This window comes from Hemicordylus capensis, chromosome 3 (assembly GCF_027244095.1).
Source record: "Hemicordylus capensis ecotype Gifberg chromosome 3, rHemCap1.1.pri, whole genome shotgun sequence".
NCBI lineage: Eukaryota > Metazoa > Chordata > Lepidosauria > Squamata > Cordylidae > Hemicordylus > Hemicordylus capensis.
The window spans coordinates 328,889,072-328,913,074 of record NC_069659.1 but is presented as its reverse complement, the minus strand read 5'-3'; the positions used below and the strand labels follow the sequence as shown (position 1 = coordinate 328,913,074).

The 24,003-nt window shown below is 39.7% G+C and overlaps 1 protein-coding gene across 1 annotated transcript in view; it reads left to right on the top strand.

Moving 5' to 3' along the window:
• KPNA4 (karyopherin subunit alpha 4) overlaps positions 1 to 24,003 on the top strand; it is a 48,302-nt gene that overhangs the window by 3,151 nt on the left and 21,148 nt on the right. Inside the window, exons 2-10 of the mRNA XM_053305740.1 lie at positions 11,375 to 11,419; positions 13,762 to 13,851; positions 13,936 to 13,965; positions 14,050 to 14,102; positions 14,883 to 14,978; positions 15,091 to 15,176; positions 16,991 to 17,077; positions 19,162 to 19,331; positions 19,410 to 19,454. Of these exons, the coding sequence (XP_053161715.1) occupies positions 11,375 to 11,419; positions 13,762 to 13,851; positions 13,936 to 13,965; positions 14,050 to 14,102; positions 14,883 to 14,978; positions 15,091 to 15,176; positions 16,991 to 17,077; positions 19,162 to 19,331; positions 19,410 to 19,454 (702 nt within the window). The remainder of the gene's footprint in view (positions 1 to 11,374; positions 11,420 to 13,761; positions 13,852 to 13,935; positions 13,966 to 14,049; positions 14,103 to 14,882; positions 14,979 to 15,090; positions 15,177 to 16,990; positions 17,078 to 19,161; positions 19,332 to 19,409; positions 19,455 to 24,003) is intronic.

Sequence of the window (24,003 nt, the reverse complement as noted above, 5' to 3'; positions counted from 1 at the left end):
TGTTCTTAAGTTAATGAAGACTTACTTGATTTCAGTGGGACTTGGTCATACCTGACTTAGTCAGAATGTTGCCCACTACTTACATCAGAGTATTTCAGTCTAGATTTTGTTAAATGTTAATTCTTTCCATAAACATTGAAATAAAGTTCACAAGCCATGTTTTATTTAAATGCTAATCAAGAGCTAATTAAAACAAGTTTAGATAGAATATTTCCAAATCCTGTTTATCAGGTTGCCAATCATGCCTGCCTTGTATAGTTTTGCACTTTTTAAAATTAAGTGTTACTTGCAAAAATGTCTTCTAACTACAAAAATTGGATATACTCAACTATTGATATAGATTCACGTTTCACTGTGCAATTGGATAAAGTTTTATTCTGTACATGTCTCACAGTGCTAATATGAACTCTGCTTGTATCAGTTCAGGATTTCATCTAAATCCTATGTGACCTATAACAATAGGGGTTAAGCTTCTTGTCTGGTGTGTTCCACAGGACTAGGGATGTGTAGGAACCTGTTTGGAGGCCCTTTTATGGGCCTCTGAACAGGTTCGAAAGACTTGCGGTTTGAAGGTGGGGGGGGATAACTTGGACTGTGGAGGGTGCCTCCACAGCTGCCCCACTGGGAGCAGTACCTCCCTGCTGCCCCACTGCCTCCTTGGACTGGAAGTGACTGCTATCTGTAGAGACACACAGGGACACCTCAGCGGCATAGTTTGTGATGATGTCATCCACATTGATTCAAGATGGCGGATGCGTAAACCTTTTAGGTGCAAGTGGGCTAACTTGTGAACCGATTAACTGATTTGAACCAAATTCACTATGGCTGTAGAGACTCTTAGGGATGCCCTAATGCTGTGGTGTGTGATGATGTCATCTACCCTAATCCAAGATGGTGGATGTGTGTACTTTTGAGGCATGAGTGCACTAACTTGAGTACTGTCTAACCAATTTGAACCAAATTAGATACAGTTGCAGTGAATGACACACAGGAGCACTTCAGTGGTGTAATTTGTAATGATGTCATCCACCCCGATCCAAGGTGGCAGCTGCATGAACATTTGAAGTGCAAGAGATCTAACTCTTGAACCTTGATTTGAACCAAATTCATTCCATTTGTAGAGACAGTGAAAGGAAAGTAGGCTGATTAGTTCTTACTAGAAGAACTTGTTATATTTCTATCCCACTCTTCCTCCAAGGATCCCAGAGCTGTGTACATGGTTATGTTTATACATGTATAGTTCAGTCAAAATAAAAAAACATGCTTGAGATTTTTCCTGAGACGATAACTGAAACATTTTCATAGATATTGTTCCTGGCAAGCATATGATCTTTGTGAGAGAATGTAATGGAGAGCATAGAAGAAAACATAATTTATGCCAATAAATAGCACTTGATAGCTCTTTTAGTCCTGACATTTTGAAAGTTTCTCTAAGATTGTGACTGCTATAATACTCATATGCCCTGATCCATTTTTTTCCTCTTGAGTGTAGGAGATCTGATATGTATTTGGAGGCCCACTTAAATTGAAGTGAATGGGACAGCCAACATTTGCAGGATTTCCGTGGGTATATGGAATTGCACATGGTGCTCTAAATCAGTGTGGTAGAGTTTTAAGGCTGTACAAAGTAAAAAATTTCATGGGAATAAACCCTTACCGAAAAATCTAAAGTGTATTCTAGGGCTGGGATATAAAATAGATTTATTTAAAATCAAGCTAGTTTTAAAACTAACTTTACATTTTAAATCATTAGTAGATGTGCCCTCCTGTTGACAAAGCCTATTGCTAGTCACAAGTAGCCCTTTGGCAGTTGTGGGTCAGGGTTACAATTTGGGTTTCCCAGAGGTGAGTGCAATTAAGTTATAGTGCAAGCTCACCTATAGCAACCTCTGCTGTAGTTCTTTCCTCAGTAAGTTACATCATATAGTGTAGTTTAACTTGTGCTGATAGAAAACCACATGGCTCTGTAGTCACCAGGAATCAACACCGCCTTGAAGACACAGCTTTACTTAAAGTATCATAATGGCCCCAGTAACATGATGTTACTCCTAAAATGTTCATCAGCAAATCTCACTGTAAGCAGTGCTATAGCTGGATCCACTTCATATTGGCTCCCGTCTCTGTAACCCTTCCTGCTGATTTGTTTATGGATTTAGGGTCTGCCCAAAGCATCTTGTTGCCTCAAGCAGCTACACTACATATCCAAAGAGATTTATCACGGGATCCTAGTGTCACAGAGAATGCTGGAGCATAACCTGATCATATACAGTCACATTGCAGGGGATCCTGGGACATTTCTCAGATTGCATGCTGTTTTCATGGCACACCTAAAAATACTGTCATCAGAAGCAACTTCTTGGCTTGCTCATGCATCAAGGGATTTTAGAGAAGATTAAGAAAAAACTGTTGCGGGTCCTGAAAAATTGAGGGGGTTTTGTACTCAACTAAGTCTTGTATTTACTCTGGAACATATTAACTTTATTTATTAAGTTTATATCCTGCCCAAACATACGTCTCTGGGCGGCTAACAATTAAAACATATATAAAAATTAAAACAATGCAACATATAACACATATATAAACATTAAAACAATACAATAATTTAAAAACCATAAAATTAACAAACAGTGTTTTAAATTAAAAACCTGAGAAGGCTTGGGTAAAAAAAAGTTTTCAAATGTTTTTTAAAAATAGCCAGAGATGAGGACGATTGTAACTCAGCAGGGAGTGCATTCCACAATCTCGGGGCAGCAGCTGAGAAGGCCCATCTCTGTGTGACCACCAAACGAGTTGGTGGTAACTGGATACGGACCTCCTCAGATGACCTCAATGAGCGGTGGGGTTCGTAGCGAAGAAGACACTCTCTTAGATACCCAGGACCTAAGCCGTTTATGATGATATCTTGTGATAAGACTGCCTCTTTGAATGTGTAGTGTAGCCAAGTACCTTGAGTCATTTTTGGTCAATTCAGTTTTTCAGAAATAGGAATAAATACTGGAGAAAGTGGGAGGACCAGCTCAAGACTCATTCCCAATCCAAATGGCTGTGCTGCAAAATTCAAGAGACATAATGGTTCATCAGTTTAAATATAAACTGAAAAGCAGCTTACCTCTTTCCAAAGAGGTAAAGAAAGCAGTTGAAACTTCAAAGGAACCTCTTGTGTACATGGTTCTTCTGTGTTGTATATAAATTACATTGGAACATGCTCACAGTGGACAAATGCTACAGATGAGTTTGAATCCTGGAGTCTTCAAGCACTCTCCCACATCGTCGGTATAAAATAGAGAAATGTGGTTGTCCACAAAGAACAAGAAAATGACAGCAGTGTTACACAGTACAACAAAATTAAATTCTCAGTGCAACAAGTATTTGCACAGAAAAGGCTTAAGATGTTTGTGCCCTGTGGGAAGGAAGATGATGGTGCCCAAGCCTAGGAACTTAAAAATATCAAGTCCTGAATGGACATGTACTGAACTTAGACAACACTGTTTTGTCTTATTAAATCAACAACAAAAGCTACTTATGTTTAACTTGCAAGCTACATTGAATGCCAAGACTGAAAGGTAGTGTATAAAAGTGGTTATATTAAAAATCAGTTAAATTAAGCTTTCTTTGTACAATGTCAAGCAAGGTATGTTTTCTTTTAGAGGCTGGCAAGGGTTTGAGTACAAACTTGTGCTAAAGAATATGCATTTTAGTTTCTAGGAACATTTTCAGGAACAAAAGCATGATTAACAGATTCTATATTTCAATAAATCTCCAGTGGCTCTCAAAGTATTGTCAGATGTTTACAAATCACATTTTCATTTATTTATGTTTAAACTAGAGTTTAATCAATTTTTTGTTGTTGCAGTGTGTATACAAATAAGTGTATTGGAAATGCCTGCCTATAAAAGTTCTTGAAATGTGAAATTTCTGGATATCAGTGTTGGACAGATGGTTTGGACATAAAACATGAATGGACTTGCCTGAAATATCTAGTTTAAATACTGAACTGCCTCAAAGGCAGGATGCCTCTGAGTACCAGTTGCAGGGGAGTAACTGCAAGAGAGAGGGCATGCCCTCAACTCCTCCCTGTAGGCTTCTAGTGGCATCTGGTGGGCCACTGTAAGAAACAGGATGCTGAACTAGATGAGCCTTGGGCCTGATCCAGCAGGGCTGTTCTTATGTTAACTGCAGTTCCATTGGCTAGTTGTTGTTGTTGTTATGATTCTCTTGGCTGTAGTCATGTTCAAAGACTTTCTATGCTTTTGCTCTCTTTTCCTCATTTTTTAAAATAGCCAATTAGGCATGCCTATGCTAATTTTTGGAGTCATGGTTGAAGTCATGGTGTGATAGTGATGAAGCTTCCCCTTCTTTTCCTCCCTCTTCAAAAGCCCTTAGGAAGATGGTGGGCCAGGCTGCTTCTGCTTGAAACTAAGTGAAAGCAGCAGAATATGCCCCATAACCCTTTGCAGAAGATTATGGTGTATATTTTATGTGTACGCTCAGTCTGCCTAGGGTAGAGGGGATTTGGTTGGATTTCCTAGTGAACTGAGGCATAAATTTCCTTCTCTTTAAGAACATAAGAACAGCCCTGCTGGATCAGGCCTAAGGCCCATCTAGTCTAGAATCCTTTAAACTGAACATGTGGAGGCAGACTCTGCGTTTGAGGTTGCAGTCAACATGGATACGACAAAGGAAGCAGTTGGGCAAAATGAGGCTGCTTTTTCCATGTTCAAGATGCTAAAAGAGAGGTCACTTTCAATCTGAAAAACTAGGTTAACTAATATGCTATTACAAGTATGGACCTGCAACAAAATGTTTCAGTATGTCCCTGGTGTGCATGTGGTACCCGAGACTGTGCCTGAGCACAGTGAAAGTTTTAGCCTCGGAAGCAAGAGTTGTGACCCTTTTCAGCTTTTTTCTTCAGATTTTTGTGAAACCAATGTGTCTGCAGTTTAGCCTGAGTTGGGCAGTACCCCCCACTCATCTACAGGTGCTGCAGTTATGAGCCCCAAACAATCATAACATTTCCAGCTTTTGGAAATCAATAATAGATATATGATTATATTATTAGAAAATGTGCTATTAGGACTGTGCAGAAAAGTCATGCCCTCAACTCCTGCCTGTGGCTTCCAGCGGCATCTGGTGGGCCACTGTGTAAAACAGGATGCTGGACTAGATGGGACTTGGGCCTGCTCCAGCAGGGCTGTTCTTATGTTATTATGACAAGCAAAGAGAGTACTTTCCAGCATCTAAAACAAATTATTCAGGTCTTCCAGCAGCACTTGCAAATAAAAAAAATCTCAGATCAAATTTCTTTCTTCCCTGTTGACTCCTTCCCCAAAACCTTAGCTTACCAGCTATCTGACTGAAGTCCAGTCCTTGGGAATAGACTGATCATGCTTGGCTTCAATGGAAGCACAGAGAGCGCCGCCTTCTGCGCGATCCCCACCGCACATTAAGGTCATCTGAGGAGGTTCGTCTCCAGTTACACCCAGCTCGTCTGGTGGCGACTCAGAGGCGGGACTTCTCTATAGCTGCTCCGGGGCTGTGGAATGCGCTCCCTGCGGAAATTCGCAATTTGAATTCTCTATTAGACTTCAGGAGAGCCCTTAAAACGTATTTGTTTGGCCTGGCTTTCCAGGGTTTTTAAATCGGTTTTAATATTCTAACCCGATTTCGGAGCATTTAATCACTGTAATTGTTTAACTTTTAAAATGTTTTTAAATTGTTAATTGTTGTTATATTGTTATAATTTGTTTTAGCTCTTTACTGTTTTAGTGGTTTGTTTTAATTGTAAACCACCCTGAGCCATTTTGGAAGGGCGGCATATTAAAGTTTGTTTTAATTGTAAACCACCCTGAGCCATTTTGGAAGGGCGGCATATTAAATAAATAAATAAACAAATAAATAATAAAGGGGGGGGAGCAAGCCACATCCAAAGCCAAAGTGAGAGAATGTGCCTGTATCTTGTAGTCTGGATTCTGTCCTTAGTACACATTAGTCACTACTTAAGTCTCATTGAGAGATCACTTCCACATGATCACAGATGGGTTCATGGGATTTGGGATGGTGGCTTTCAGCAGCAGATCTTCTCACAAGGAATCTTGTAGATTGGCACCAATCATAGTAGGTTGGGCAGCTTCCTCAGAGTTAAATACAAAACTACACAATTTTCCATGTGTGAAACTAAGGAGCTTTTCCTCTAGCAAGTTAACTGGTAAGAATTTGTATAAAAGATTATTGCTGTTTGTGAACTGATTAAAGCCACCACAATATTCTTCATGTCTTCTGTTGCCTTAATACTGTATACTAATAAGCTACATACGAATTGTCTCTACTATACTGAAAGCAAATGTAGAACCAGTCTTTGGGCAAGCTGCTAGAATATTTAAAGAGATTAATGGACGTGGTTTGTTAGAGCACAGAATGCAGATGTTTACGGAGTGAGGGTAAGCAGTTTGCCTTTTTAAAAAAAACCTTTAGGCCTTATTTCAGGTGCTATGTACATTATACCACCACCCTCCCTCCCCCTAGAAGGTTGTAGTTCTTTTATTGCAGCCATAGGCCAAACAGACCCTAGAGGGTTGACATAGCTTATGAATTGGCTCGTTAGTAGGGACCTTTATTTATCACAGTGTTCTGTACGTGAAGTGTGCATCCCCACTATGTGTTTACTTATTAGCTTAGTGACTGTCAGTCAGCCACTAATATACCAGCCAGAGTTCAGATAGGGGTGTGTGTGTGTGTAATTTAAGGTATTTATATACTGCTTTTTCAGGCAACCCTGAAGCCAATAAAATGGGGGTGTGCATGAACTGGTTGACATGTTTCAGTTTTAATTTGGACCGAACTGCGGGTATACAAGCTGGTTCGGTTGAACCAATTGACTGGGCCAATCAGTTCGATGAACCAGCCTAAAGCAGTTCACAATCGAACTGGCCCAGTTGCAGCTGTCTGGTTCAATTGTGAATCAATTCTGCTTATCCCGACAAGAAAAATTCATAACTTCATAAAAGGCATGATCAGTTATAATTGACTTTTAACCACTTGGAGACTGTGATTTGGTGATATAGAAATGTGATAAAATAGTGAAATACTATTCAGTATTTCTGAATACTTCTGAGTACTTCTCAGATCCAAAAATAGATATCGGTTGCAGATGAACATTTTGATACATTTTCAGTCTGCTGTGTTTCTGTTGAAAAACCTGTAGTGCCATTTCAGTGACAGTTGATAAGTAACCTCAGTCTTGTGCTGGTTTGTTAGATCACTTGTGCTTTTATCTAGAATTCTTAAGACTTAGCAGACACTATGCTTCTTCATAACAAGGGATGACCTGCTCTAACACAAGGATGAAGATTGTCTGAATTGGGGAAAATGTAAATTTGACAGTCTTACTTTGGGGCTCTGCCTCTTGTATGGTATATTAGCAGTATTGTTTTTCTTCGTCCTAGTAGTGTTGCTCTTTCCTTGTTGAAAGCTTCAGTAATGCACTTCTTTGGGGCCTTAGTTTCTCTCACCTGTTGGGTGGCAATGTCTGTAAGATTTCTTCAGCTTTTCTTGACTGTATTTGAACATTTTGTAATTTTATACTATAGGCAAGTTAATCATGACTAAGTCCCATTTAAATTAATGGGACTTAAGCTATATATCATTTATTTCAATGCTGTTTGATCATGAAGTAGTCTGTATCCTGCCCTGTGTCACTGCTTATAACACAGCAATTGTTGTGCAACCCTATGCATGTGTGTTTGGAAGTAAGTCCAACTTCATTAATGCAGCGGGAAGTAACTTGATTAGCCCAGAGGTTGCTGGTTCAAATTCCTGCTGATATGTTCCTCAGACTATGGGAAACTCCTATATTGGGCAGCAGCAATATAGGAAGATGCTGAAAAGCATCATCTTATACTGTGCGGGAGATGGCAGTGGTAAACCCCTCCTGTATTCTACCAAAGGAAACAACATGGCTCTGTGGTCACCAGGAGTCAACACCAACTCAACAGCACAATTTGACCTTTACTGCCTGGTAAATATGGGTAAACAGGACACTACCTTAAACTGAGGCAAAACTCTGGTCCACCTAGCTCAGTATTGCATTTATGGCAGCGGCTCTCCAAAGTTTAAGGCAGGAGACTCTCCCAGCCCTACTTGGAGATGCTAGGGATTGAAAAATGGGACTTTCTGCATGTAAAGCAGATGCTCTGCCACTGAGCTATGATCCCATCCTCTAAGGTAGGGATCCTCAACGTTAGGCCCCCAGATGTTCTTGGACTTCAGCTCCCATAATCCCCAGCCAAAGGCCACTGGGCCTGGGGATTATGGGAGTTGAAGTCCAAGAACATCTGGGGGCCCAATGTTGAGGATACCTGCTCTAAGGGGAATATCTAACAGCAGACATACTCACATGGAGTCACCCATCCAAATGCAAACCAAGGCAAACCCTGCTTATCAACGGGGATAATTAATGATCGAGACGCTTGTCTTACATTTGGGATTGCAGCCTGAAATGCTACCTTTGGATCCCAGTTATCTCAGATCCCTTCTATATAGGCCAGGGCTGGAGAAATATTTCTCCTAATTTTTTTCAGCTACCATCAGATGTTTAGGTGACATTCTAAGCACCATGACTAGAATCCTTAAGTGTTAATGTCTTGAGCATCATCACCAAATCTCTAGGTATCCCAGAAATTTTTTCATTTCTTATGGAGTGTGATGATGATACTTGGCACTTAAGATAAAGCACTTCATGTGTTATCTCAGTGACTCAATCACTTAACAGTAATCCTGTAAAATAGGCTAGTTTTCTTTTCTTCATGTTGCAAAGGGAAAGCTGAGAGGCAGTGGCTCCTTTAAGCTGAGATGAACTTTGAGTTAAAAAATCTCCATCTTGCTGATTAGTTCCTGTGCTATGCCCACTCTGACACAGAAGATGAAACGTGTTGTCATATGGGTGCTATTAATCTTTTATTTTGCTTCCCTTGATTAGTTCCTTGCTATAATGTAGAGGGGCCTATAACAGGTGGAACTGAATGTGATTTACAGAAGGGGGGGCACTCTGGTTTTACCTTCTGTAGTGGTGTTGAGAAGAAAGCCTGTCAAAGTCCCAGTGATAGCACTACTCTACAAGAGGATTTCCTGTAGAATGCTGTAATCCTACACTAGCTTAATTGTTACGGTGTACAGTTGCCTACATTTGGATCTGATGTATTGACTTTCACTGAGGGTCTCTAGCCAGGTCCCTTGAAAGCAAAGTAGATTATGCAGGAGCTTATTACTGCAGTGTACTATATATACATACCTACCTACCTACAAACTATGTAATTGAATTAAAAACTAAAGCATAAAATATGTTCTGCTACTATCTTAGAAGCTGGCCTATTATATAAATATAAATCTTTCAGACTTAAACAACTGGATAACTGTCCTTTTTATGATCAGAACTAATGGGACTTCATTGCTGACAGAAGAAATTATGCATGAACTGAATGAAAACTTAGACTTCTTGAAATGTTATCTAGTGGTGTATGGCACAATATGGCCTAGATGGTTCAGAAACATAAAAATCTCTACTTACCTACCTATATGGAGACTCAGACTAACATGTCAATTCCAAATATGAAGCAAATGTTTAAATTAGCCAATGTTCTATGTTAGGTCTCAAGTTTCATTTTTGATTGGCATCCATTCAGTACACAAATTAAATAGGCAAGTAGGGAACCTGGACTTTTGTAATCCAAATTTTGGGTGATATTTCACAACAGAAACTGGGTTTCACAACAAAGGGAGAAAAAGCTCCTTATCATGTGCTGTTCATAGTAGACAAGCGTAATTGGCCTTCAGAAACATAGGATTGGTTCAGATGTCATTAAATTTAACAAAGGTTTCCAAACTTTGATGCAGTCGATCAAAAGTCTCAACTTGTTTCTTATAACCATGGTTTGTAAGTGTCTTGCCATCTGTCTTTGTCTCCCAGGAAGAGCCCATATGCAGTCCCAGGCTGCCTTGCTCTGCACTGTTTCCTGGCAAGCTGCCACCCCATCACCCACTTCCGAACCATTAGTCCTGGTTACAAAGCGGATGGGCTTGCCTGGAGTGAGCTCCCTTTGTTCTTTCTGCCTGCTCTGAGATCTCTGAACATTCTCTGCTCCCTGCAGAAGCCAAAGGAGCTGCTAAAAGTGCCACACTTCCCATCCCCCTTGCACCAGTCTTACACCAAGCATTGTTAGCCATTTCTTACCCACTTGCACACTGATAAACAAGCAGTGTTAATGCTTGTTAGAGAAACTGAGAGACATTGAAAAGAGTCAGAAGGCATAAAGTAAGGGAAGGAGAGACTTTAGAAATCGGTGGTCCTGTTTTAAATGATGGGAGGGAATAGGCAAAAAAAAAAGTGCTGTTACAAGACAGAAGAAAGGCAAACTGACAAATTGCATACCTCACAAAGGGGAGATGAGGCCCAAGACCCATGGGCAAGAGACTTGTGGGGGTGAAAAGAGAAACTGAGGAAAACATTGCTGTGGGTACAACATTACCAGGTGTTGGAATATTTTGGTAAAACTTTGGAGAGATGGTGTAAGACATTGCTAGGCATTTTAGGGGAAGTTTAATGCTGGCACAAGTGAAAGGTGTTTGAAGCCTAGAGTGGCTGTATACACAGCTGGTCTGGACTAGATCTCTGTGAGCAGCAGGCTTTGAGGGAGAAATTGAAACACTACATTAGCTCATTCAGACATAATGCAGAATGAAGGTCAGGCTAAACCTAGATACACAAGCCAACTTCAAACCTAGGATTCAGATCATGATTAGACAGCCATAAATAAACTGTGGTTAGTGCTATGGCATGAGTTCAGATGACAAAAGCAACTTAGGTTACATGAAATGAACAGTTCTATCATGACATCTGAACCTTACCCATAGCTTATGAACATGCCACCAAATGTGTTGTAAAAGTAGATATAATTGAAGTTGGATATCCCTTCTGTCTCTTATGGAATGTTGCATGCAAGCAGTGTATGTAATGAGCATATTAACTAGAGCTAAAGAGAAATGTTTGCTTCAGGATTATTGTTAAGATCAGTTAGGCAGGTGCTTCTTAATTGCCTTGATCGTTGAAATATTCAAATACCTACTTGTCTGTCCAACTTTTTACCAGGGGTGTGTGCTAATTATCTTTTAGGGTGGTCAGTTCAAACAGGCATAATTGTGTGGTATAGTTCTCATGCTTGGATTGTTTCACCTTGAATTTCACATAGCAGATTTGTTTGAAAGAACCATATGTAAAAATTGTACTATCCACATATAAAACTTAACACAGAGAGACAGCTTGACTGTGCTTTGTTAAACAGTGGGAGCAGGACATAACTGTCTTGTGTCTGAAACTTTACAGACTATGAGAAGACAGCGAAATGAAGTCGTTGTGGAATTAAGAAAGGTAAGAGTCCTTAATACTTTTAACACCTGATTATATAATTAGTATGTATTGGTTCCAGATCTATCATGGGTGCAATTATCTACATAAGGCTTAAGAGATCTGTCTCCCTTCCCATGTCAAGAAATTCTCAGTATTCTGTTCTGTTTTCTCCGCTTAGTTGGGTAACGTGAGCCACAGGAGCTGTATCTTTAGTAGACTGAATCAGGCCAAGGGTTTCTAGCATTCTACTGAAGAATTAAAGCTTTCTTATTTCTAAAGTGAATACAGCTATCATGCTGCTTTATTGACAGACCATTAAAGAAACGTGTTGTTGCACTTCTCTTTTAATAACCTAACATGCTTTAACTTTCTCTTGCTATGGCTTCTGAAGTGTCCTCCTTACCTTCGAGTGAAAATACAACACCTATATATTGTTGTTTACAATAAAAGCATTACATTGATCAAGCCTGGCTACCTGTTCAGTTCCATTCAGTTCGTGTGCTACTTCATTCTCAGACAAGAAGCAAATTTGTTTGTGGTTCAGCATGTAGTGAACATGGAAGCTTCAATTGGCTGTGATGGCCAATAGTCCTTGACCGATAATTTCTGCAGTAATTTAATATTTTCTTAAAAGCTACCTAACCTAGTTGCCGTCAACATATTGTAGTGAATTCCGCTAATCATGCCTTATATGAAGTAGTACTTCTCTTTGGTTAGCACTGAGTGTAGGACAAACAGTTTAATTGGGTGATCATAGCTTGTAGCATTAAGAGAGAAATTTCATTCTATTTCATTTTAATTTGTTTTTTGTAAAATAAAAAGCTCCATGTTCTTTTCTTACAAAGATGACTATCAGTTTGATTACTCTTTTCAGGTCTATAATAGGTTTTTTAAACAAGGTGCCATAACTATACACAGTATTTTACATGTGGCTTTACCATAATAGGAGGCCAACAGCTATACCTTCTGTGCTACTGCTGGGGGCATTTTGATTATTGGAATAAGTGGAAAGTTTATGCAACAGGTTTCTTAGTCATCATGTAGGGCTTGGCCAGTCATGGTTGTCATTCAAATTGGTAACTAAGTGGTTTTTGCATAACTTGTCCTATCTCTGCCCAACTTCACATGAAGCTTTTGAGCTCTGCCAGTACTGCTATTCTAAATCGGTATCATTGTTTTGTATGTATAATTATGGATTTCTTTAAGCTCTTCACTTAAGAGTGGATGTTTACCCAAATTATTTCCTGGATCTGCAATGGATATTCCTTGTCTTGCTTTGGATCTTGAATAATATTTTGTCCTTATCCGTGTGTAGATATGAGTTGTATTCTACATGGGTTGTACATGTAGAACATAGAAAAACCTTTATCAAAATCTGTATTTTGTGCATTCAGTATATCCAAAGAATCTCAGTTCTCACTGTACAATATTGTCCTTATGGATGCAGGCAAAAAGCTTTGAAATATGTAAACAGTGATATGGTCAGAAACTAGAGAGGGATATGAGCAGAGTTTTCAGTGTTCAAGGGAAGGATATTTGATGCTCTGCATAGTTCTCCTCTCTTATAGCTGCTGTTCCTTTACATCAATAACATGTAAGAAGTAGGGGAAGGTCATGTGAAGTAAACTCATGTGCATACTAACAACATGTTTACATTCAATAGTCAGTTTCATTGGCAAACCAGTGAAAACTCTAAGAATGAGGCAGCAGATGTTTACCTATAGAACTAGTATAAAAATCACAGGAACAGTAATCTCCCCCTTTCCCTCTTATGCCCACCTGAAAATATGTCCCTGTGTGCCCTAGTGCTCAGGGACACATTTTGGGAGAGAAGGCATTGGGGGCAGCCTAGAGAAGGGAGAATAGGTGAAAATTATCTTTGTTCCATTGTGTGAGTGAAATGTTCTTATATGAAGACAGCGTTAGTCTAGATGCTGTCCATTGAGACAAACAATGTTCACAGTTATACTAAATCATGTAATTGGTATGAACATAAAATCTGGTAGGCAGCTTGTGGGGAGTTGACCAATATGAGATTGTCCGGTGTGTAAAAACCGTGGGCGGCATCCAGACTAATTAATAATGTCTCAATACTGTAGTGCTTAGTCAAGTTAGTTATGACTGGCATGCCATTAAAATGGGGTTCAGTAATGGCTATCTGAATATGGATAATGCCCCATATGTCGTGATGGATAAAATAGTTCTGTACTACAGTATGAATAAAAGGCTCCAGGGCATTTCATAACTTTCTGAGGCTGACTCCTTAGGTAGATTATCATTTAATATAATTTAAGGCAATGTTTTAAAGCATTGGGGAAAGCAAATTAATTGTCAGAATGTAATTTTCTGTTTTGTATTAAAAGAACAAACGAGATGAACATCTGTTAAAGAGAAGAAATGTACCTCATGAAGATATCTGTGAAGATTCTGATATAGATGGTGACTTCAGAGTGGTAAGAACAAGTATACTACATAAAGACCTATGTGAATGTCGTTTTAAAAATGTCTTTGTCTAACAATTTTTATATTTGTTGCAGCAAAACACATCTCTGGAGGCAATAGTGCAGGTAAATGTCTTAATCTCCCCTTCTACTTTTAAAACTTGGTTTTGCTCTCAAGGTCCTGAATTCTGAATATTATTATTTTTATAGAATGCTTCAAGTGACAACCAAGGTATCCAATTAAGTGCAGTGCAGGCGGCAAGGTAAGAGTAAAATTCACTTGTTTTCCTTTTTACCATAGTGTGTTTTTGTAGTGTAGCTTATATAATGGAAATTGTATTATATAGACTGAAAATGTTGGTTCTACGGCTGCCCTTGAGCAATACAGTTAAACTGCTTTTACTATATGAAAGCTTTTGGATTCCTTTTCCAGAATGTTCCAGATGCTTGATACATCTGTTTATGTGGCTTTGAAAATGTTAGCAACTTGATTCAATCTTTCATATGTAAAAACGGATGAGATGAAATCTGACATTTCTTATACAGCATGCCAGAAGTAACAACATAAAAGGATAATATATTAATGAAAGCAAGAGGATTTTGAAACATCTTCAACTTTTCTGACAGAAAGTTAATCCTCTTCTATCTGACAGATCTGATGAAATTTTAAGATAGCCTTTAAAAGAAGGCAAATGGATTCCTTTGCTTTTCTGCAGCTTGTCATTTTTAATTTGGTTTGTTTATGGTATTTGGGGCATTGGGATAGATTTTAGAGTGTGAAAGATTTCCCTATTTTTTGTGTTTGAAATATTAGAAGTCAGATTGACTGGACTATGTTTAAAGTATCGGAGCAGCTCATTATGAGGCAATATTGGAATAATACCAGTCAAATATTGTTACTTTAGAGTAATATTAAGATAGGGAATCGTGTGCAAAAAATACTAGCTGGCTACTGTCACAGCCTTTTTTGGTATTAAAAAAAACCAAACTTCTGAAAGGATAGTTAAATGTTTTCCCCCCCGCTTCCATGTCTTCCTAAACAGAAAGCTACTCTCCAGTGATCGCAACCCACCAATTGATGACTTAATAAAATCTGGAATATTACCCATATTAGTGCACTGTCTTGAAAGAGATGACAAGTGAGTATGTACCTTGAAGGAAAATACTAGTTAAGAAGTTATTTGCAAAACCAGGTGTTTGAAAGTAATGAAGTAAAACTAAACTCTTGTTTTCTTTTCTTATGTTGTGTAGTCCTTCTTTACAGTTTGAAGCAGCATGGGCGCTAACTAATATTGCATCTGGAACTTCTGAACAAACACAGGCTGTAGTTCAATCCAGTAAGTTAATGAGCACTTAATACTATTCATGTGTATGCAATAACTTCTAAAGTGGGGGTAGTAGAGGACCCTCTAGTAGATACATTAGGACCCTCTACTGTATTCATTAGGATACAGAGTATCTTAATGAATACAGTAAAACTACACACACTGGTGAATATTCTTGGGCAAGAAACAATCTACATTAAAGGGTTTTTCTTTGTGATGACCAAGGAGGTTTGGAATTAATTGTCAACCACAGCCATATCACTGAAGAACCTGTTCTTGGAAGTTGACCTCTACTTGCCAGATGAGGCAGAACTTGTAAGAGCAGTAGAAATATTACCAGCTTTCTCAGATTTCTAAATTCAATTGGGTTTTCAAATGGTAAGTATTTCTGTGGAAACTCGTTCTGCTGTTGCAATCTGTCTGCTTGTTCTCTGGTTTTTACCCTTTAACTTCTCTCCTGATTGGGCTTACCAACGTTGTACTCTGACAGGTGGGAAGTGTGTGTTCACAGATCCCTAGCAATTTTGTTGTACTTGGACCACACTGAAGATGTTCCCTTCCTGTGGCATTAGGAAGTAATGACTTGACTTAGGAACATAGGAAGCTGCCATATACTGAGTCAGACCATTGGTCTATCTAGCTCAGTATTGTCTTCACAGACTGGCAGTGGCTTCTCCAAGGTTGCAGGCAGGAATCTCTCAGCCCTATCTTGGAGAAGCCAGGGAGGGAACTTGGAACCTTCTGCACTTCCTGGAGCAGCTCCATCCCCTGAGGGGAATATCTTTCAGTGCTCACACGTTTAGTCGCCCGTTCATATGCAACCAGGGCAAACCCTGAAGCTATAGTCTTCAGAATCATAAAATATTTTTGCTAAACAAATACTATTTTATTTGGATGCTTTGGATACACATACATTGTAATTTCTTGCCTACATTTCAGTTTTGAATATGTCATCTACCACTTTTAAGCTGACCTGAAATAAACATATATAGCCCAAATAAAATCTCTGATACTATTCAACATACTAGAACCTGTTGCAAAAATTAGGGACATGTTTTGTTTAAACTGCTGGAGAATTACAGTAGATAGAAGGAAATAGGGTTCAAATAACTGAACTGTCATGGTATTACCATAATTTGGAATATAACATGCTACCCTGGTAGAAATCCCATATTCTGTTAGTCATTGGAGGATTGAATTAATGGAGGACAGGTCTCTGAATGGCTACTAATCTGACTAGAAGCCACCTGTAGCCTCAGAGGCAATATGCCTCTAAAGACCCGTTCCAAGGGTGTAAGCAGAAGAGAGGCTATGTCCTCACCTCTTGCCTGTGGGCTTCTCAGAAGCATCTAGTGGGCCACCGTGTAGAACAGGATGCTAGACTAGATAGGCCTTGGGCCTGATCCAGCAGATGGTTCTTGTGATCTTAGCTTGAGGCATTAACCAAACTTGAATTGAACAAGATGTAGAAGTAACATCCTTTCTCCATATTTTACTGTCTGGAACAGATTGTCTATATCTCAGCTGCATGCGTTTGCTCATCTCAGCTGATGGAGCAGATGTGAAGTCTCATTTTGGACACTATGATATGCAAGAAGTTGGGAACAGGAAGCAATAACTGTTCAATTATACATAACTTACGAATAGATATCGTTTGTTATTCTGACACCTGTGAAATTTAGTTACTGCAGATTTACATTGAACATTATTGACAGACATCTTATAAATTGCCATTCTCCAGAATAAGAGGGTTTTTAAAAAGCTAATGTCTAATCATATTGAAGAAATAGAGAGTTGAGCCTTGATGGTGTTACTTTATTTTGCAGATGCTGTCCCACTCTTTTTGAGGCTGCTCCATTCGCCCCATCAAAATGTTTGTGAGCAGGCAGTATGGGCTCTGGGCAATATCATAGGTTTGTGTTGTGTTCTATTTAAAAACTGGTTTTGATGCCGAGAAGTAGTCAACTGCCTATACTTGTTACATTGAAAATTAGTTTGTCCAGAAATTAGGTATATACAATCCTGCTTTTTCTTTTTGTATTTCCCAAAGTATCTTTTAGTCAGTGACACAAAAGCTCAGGCAGGTAAATCACATGGAAAATATGGCATGAGTTATCCAGGCCATGTATCGCGCTTATGTCAGTATTCATCACACAGCAACCCAAACTCCTAGCTTGGTTTAACATCACCTAATAAGTTCTGCAACTACCTATGCACACTAAATAATTTATATTTTATGTAACGAGTAACTTTTTTTTAAACTGCTACAATACAGAATCAGAAATGGTATTACAAAAATAGTGAAGGAACAAATATTTCTGAGATGCTTGTATTATGTACCTTTTGGAGGAAGGAAATAAAATTCTCCAAATACTGCCAATATGTGAATGGCTAGGACTTGGTGCAAAAGCTGCCATTATAATATAGGTAAGCATGGTGATGTACCTTGCAGAACACAATACTTAGGATGTTGCACTGCCACAGAATTGTTGAGATACAACTGCGCTCCGCAGGGCCTTATATACAAGTCATATATGAGCTGAGTCTGGAATATGGCAAGGACAAAACAGGAGAGATGGTGACACCAAGCACAAACTCTGTCAGCAGAACTGAGGACTTCCCTTTTATCAGTGCACCTTATATTGATTACCATTACAAAACATTATATAGGAAAGTATGAGTGTGATGTGCTAGGACTCATAATCCAAACAACATCCCAGCAAGTAGGCAGGCAAAGGTGATAACGTTGTACCATATGCTAATCTTGCAGCATACAATCATAATCTGTTGCTTATATGTTCATAGACCACAAAGGACAATGATAGGGGACAGAGTGAGTGGAAACATGCTAATTAAGAGGCCCATGCAAGTGTTAAGCCATCATGGATCACAACAAAGAATACAGTATTACTAAGCAGCACCAACTGTGTTTACTGCCATTCATAGGATTAGGATGTTGGCCTCACTTTTAGTTAGTAATTCATAGCATATATCTGTTTTTTTCAATATCTCTGATTTTAAACTTTTGAAACACAGTCTAAATCCTAAAATTAATCTTCTCTAAATGTGTATTGGAACTCTTTTGTATACTTTGTCTATTGATTATACTCATTTATTAGGTAATGCTCTATACTTCCCTTCATCCTAAGGCCCCAGGGCAGTGAACACCAAGGTAAAAAACACTCATACAATTGCAATAAAAACATCCTTAGACTAAGACACGGCTACAGCCACTAAAAAGAGATCTGGGGGCTACTCATTGGCCAAAAAACATGGATAAAAGGAGAGTCTTCAGTGTCCTCCAAAAGATAAAAGTAGTGAGGGAGCTGTGCATATCTCATCCAAGAATGATTTCCATAGCCTGGGGGCAATTGCCAAGAAGGTTGTGATGAACATTCTGGACAAATGAACTTCAACAGGTGTCAGCACACAGAGCAGAGCTCTCCCAGGCAATCTAGTCAGATGGCTAGATTCAACTGGGAGCAGATGGTCTCTAAGATACCTGCCGCCCAAGCCATTTAGGGTTTGAATTGTACCCTGAAACAGATTTATAGCTAGTGTAGTGTCTTCACGGTAAGTGTAATATGCACACTTTAGGTAACCAGAAATCAATCTGGTAGCTGCATGCTGCACCATCTGTTGTTTTCGAATACTTCAAGGATAACCCTACATGGAGTGCACTGCAATAATCCAAATGTGACATGACTAAGGCATGGGTGACAGAGGCTAAGTTGGCCTGCTCAGAGTTGCTCCTGAGTTTCTAGATTCAGTTATGCTCCTGTAAAGGTGTTTCAATAGCATTGTTCTCAGATAGACATTGCCCAGCATTTCCAACAAAAAGCTGTAATGCTTCCTGCAAATGGAAATGTTTACTATAATAAAATGTTGGTAGCCTCCCCACAAACAAATTGTTCTCTGGGCAGCCCACAACGTAAAGAAAAGTAGTTCTTCTTGACCACGGTGTGGTTCTTATTTTCACAAACTTAATTTTACTCAGGTGATGGACCCCAGTGTAGAGATTATGTCATTAGTCTTGGAGTGGTGAAGCCTCTGCTGTCATTCATCAGCCCATCTATTCCCATAACTTTCTTAAGAAATGTTACTTGGGTAATGGTCAACTTATGCCGCCACAAAGACCCACCTCCACCAATGGAAACCATCCAGGAGGTAAAACTTATTTCTTGTTTAAAATTTATCATCACTAGGAGTGTTACAGAATTTTGAATGCCCTTTTGTTTCTTCTAGATCCTTCCAGCACTCTGTGTGTTAATTCACCACACGGATGTAAATGTGAGTATCAAAATATTGCACAAATTATTTACTGACCAATTACAATCAAGTAGTTAAAGCATTTGTGCATACTTAGATAAATTGATGGATTTATGGCTTATGCTTCATTAATAGTTCAAGTCGGTCTAAAGAGTATGAGATGTTTCATGTCTGTGTCTTTGCAAAACTGAAGGGCAGTGCACATGTAATGCTCTTGATCCATTAACCATGCTTAAGAAAACGGGTACATAGGTTTGCATCCTTAGCCCCTCCCCTATCCAGTGCAAATTCCCTCTCCCCCTATGGCCTTAACCCTGTTTAAAGTGCTTGTATGCACTGACCTTTGCTACTTATGATTTTAGAGACTATGATTTGTTGTGTGTGTCAAACAAAAAACTTGTAAGCTACCATGAATTCATATGTGAAGAATGGAGTCATATAAATAAGCATGCAAATACATAAGTATTGCACATTGGTGTACTTGATGCTAAAAAGTCTAATAAAATGCACACTCTCACCCCTGCCCCAAAATAGCTCACTATCTTAACATTAAGGGAATTACAGAAGAAAGAAAACATAGCAAGGGATGAATGTGGGGAAATTAAGTTGCATGTACTTAAAACTTTAATTACAGTTGGAGATGAAGATTAAAGAGTTAAGCCAAAGGCCTCTTGGAAAAGGTGAGAGGATTCTAAGGAAGAAAGAAGGACATGGCGACAGGAAAGAAGAATAAGCAGAAATGTGATAAAGAGCAATAGGCCTTCAGGCAATTGAGAGTGTTGAAGGTCACAACCAGGGATATAACTGACATTAACTCTTTTGAAAGGGCTCTATGTGTGCATCATTGGCTGCTAGAAGGGCAAACCATGCACACTGCATCCGTTATGTGCACGGGTACTTGGTTCAGCTTGAGAAGGTGTGTACAAAGCTTGCTTCTGCATACATAATAGCCCAGCTCGTCTGGGGCATAATAATAATTCAGTAAGTCAGTTGGCCAATATCTAGGAAAGGTCTCAGTGTTTTTTCCCTTATTGGCGGAAGATAGAAAAGTGTTTCTCCTAGCTAAGCAGTGAAAGTACAGTGTCTATAGAAGATCTACACCCCCTTGAACATTTGTCATACTTTGTTGTGTCAGTGCGTCAGATGTGCATGCATTTAAATGAAGGGTTATTCCACTCATCAACATGCCATATTCCATACCTTTCAGAGGAAACAAAATTTGTTGTGTGGAAAAGCATACATCCCAAATACAGAACTCCAATGTAACAGTTGTAGAAGGCTCCATCCTCCTTGTAATGCTGTACGCTCTGGTGTAACCAGTCGCCTTTAAAAGCACACACCAAGTGATTTGACCTCACCTCTGTTAAATTGTAGTGAACCACATGATGACAGGATAAATTCATCAGTTCCTGTTGGTTCCCTCTGCTGGGTAGTACATTTCAAAGCAAAGACCCAACCATGAGCACCAAGGAGTTGTCGAAAGAACTCCAGGACAAAGTTGTAGAAAGGCACAGATCAGGGAATGGATATAAAAGAACTGCGAAGTCCTTGAATATCCCTTGGAGCACGATCAAGATGATTATTAAGAAGTGGGGTCAAGATGATTATTAAGAAGTGGATGGTGTATGGCACCACCAAGATCCTGCCTAGATCAGGCCATCCCTCCAAACTGGATGACTGAGCAAGGAGGAGACTGATCAGGGAGGCAACCAAGAGGCCAGTGGCAACTTTGAAAGAACTACAGGTTTTCATGGACGAGACAGGTCACAGTGTGCATGTGACAACAATATCCCAAGGATTCCACAAATCTGGTATGTATGTTAAGGTGGCATGAGGGAAGCCATTACTCAAGACAGCCCACCTTGAATCCCATTTAAAGTATGCAAAGGAACACTTAGGAGATATTGTAGCCATGTGGGAAAAGGTTTTGTGGTCTGCCGAAAGTAAAATAGAACTGTTCGGCCTGAATGCAACATGTTACATTTGGTGCATACCCAACACAGCACATCACCCAAAGAACACTATCCCTAATGTGAAGCATAATGGTGGCAGCATTATGTTATAGGGATGTTTTTTATCGGCATGGACTTGAGCACTTGTCAGGATAGAAGGGACAGTGAATGGAGAAAAGTACAGGAACTTCCTTGAGGGAAACGTGCTGCCCTCAGGCCAGGGCCAGACGGCATCCATCCAAGAGTCCTTAAAGAACTCAAATGTGAACTTGCTGATCTCCTTGCTAAAATATATAACTTAACCCCTGCTATCAGGCTCTGTACCAGAGGACTGAAAAATAGCAAATGTAACACTGATTTTCAAAAAGGGATCCAGGGGTGATCCGGGAAATTACAGGCCGGTTAGCTTAACGTCTGATCCAGGCAAATTGATAGAAAGCCTCCTCAAGGATAAAATTGTAAAGCACATAGAAGAACAGGCCCTGCTGAGAGAGAACAAGCATGGCTTCTGAAAACGTAAATCTTGCCTCACTGACATTTTGGAGTTCTTTGAGAGTGTCAACAAGTGTGTGGATCAAGGTGATCCAGTTGACATAGTATACCTGGACTTCCAAAAAGATTTTAACAAAGTTCCTCATCAAGGACTCTTGAGGAAACTTAGCAGTCTTGGGATAAGTGGACAAGTACATGTGTGGATTGCTAACTGGTTGAAGGACAGGAAACAGAGGGTAGGTATAAATGGAGAGTTTTCACAATGGAGGGAAGTAAGAAGTGGGTTCCCCCAGGGATCTGTACTGGGACTTGTACTGTACTGCTTTTTAATTAATTCATAAATGATCTAGAAGTATGGGTAAGCAGCGAGGTGGCCAAATTTGCAGATGATACAAAACTATATATGGTAGTCAAATCCAAAAAAGATATTGAGGAGCTCCAAAAGGATCTCTCCAATCTGGGTGAGTGGGCCACAAATGGCCAATGTGGTACAGTGTTGGCAGGTGTTAAGTGATGCACATTGGGTTGGAAAACCCCAACTTCAAGTATAAGTTGATGGGATCTGAGCTATCACTGACTGACCAAGAGAGGGATCTTGGGGTCGTGGTGGACAGCTCACTGAAAGTGTCGACTCAATGTGCGGCAGCTGTGAAAAAGGCCAATTCCATGCTAGGGATCATTAGGAAGGGGATTGAAAATAAAACGGCTAATATTATAATGCCCTTAGACAAAACTATGGTGTGGCCACACCTGGAGTACTGCATACAATTCTGGTCACCACATCTAAAAAAGGAGATTATAGTAGTGGAAAAGGTGCAGAAGAGGGCAACCAAGATGATCAGGGGCCTAGAGCACCTTTCTTATGAGGCAAGGCTACAACACCTGGGACTCTTTGGTTTAGAAAAAAGACTATTGTGGGGAGACATGATAGAGGTCTATAAAATCATGCATGGTGTGGAGAAAGTGGATAGGGAGAAATTTTTCTCCCTCTCACATAAAACTAGAACCAGGGGTTATCCCATGAAATTGATTGCCAGGAGATCTAGGACCAGCAAACAGAGGTACTTTTTCATATAACACATAATCAATTTGTGGAATTCTCTGCCACGAGATGTGGTGACAGCCAACAACCTGGATGGCTTTAAGAGGGGTTTGGATAACTTCATGGAGGAGAGGTCTGTCTTCGGCTACTAGTTGGAGGGCTATAGGTCACCTCCAGCCTCAGAGGCAGAATGCCTCTGAATACCAGTTGTAGGGGAGCAACAGAAAGTGGAGGCATGTCCTCAACTCCGGCTTGTAGGCTCCCAGTGGCATCTGGTGGGCCACTGTGTGACAGAGGATGCTGGACTAGATGGGCTTTGGGCCTGATCCAGCAGGGCTGTTCTTACGTTCTGCAAGTAAGATGAAATTGTGGATGGAAGTTCATCTTTCAGTATTTTTTTTTTTTTAATCCTTTTCACCCCCAGCACAGTACTTCCAGTGACTGTTGCTGGTGTGTGTCTTATGTTTCTTTTTAGAATGTGAGCCCTTTGGGGACAGGGAGCCATAAACCGCCCTGAGCCATTATTGGAAGTGCGGTATAGAAATTGAATTATTATTATTATTCAGTATGATAATAACCTGAAGCACACAACCAAAGCTGCACAGGAGTGGCTAAGGAACAAAAAAGTAAATGTCCATAAGTGGCCCAGTCAGAGCCCCAACTGAATCCAATCAAAAATCTATGGCATAACTTGAAGATGGCTCTCCATCAATGCTCCCCATGGAACTTGACAGAGCTTGAGCAGTTTTATAAAGAAGAATGGTCTAATATTGACAAATCTAGGTGTGCAAAGTTGGTGCAGGGTCTGGAGACCTATCCCAACAGATGCACAGCTCTTATTGCTGCCAAAGGTGCTTCCACCAAGTACAGGTTGAGTATCCCTTATCCAAACTGCTTGAGACCAGAAGTGTTCCAGATTCCGGACTTTTCCAGATCTTGGAATATTTGCATACTGTAATGAGATATCTTGGACATGGGATCCAAGTCTAAACACAAAAGGTTACTGTACACTGTGGGTTTTTTAAAAAGGTTTTATTTAAAGTATACAAACAAATAAGCATTACATTTACGATAACTACAGGTA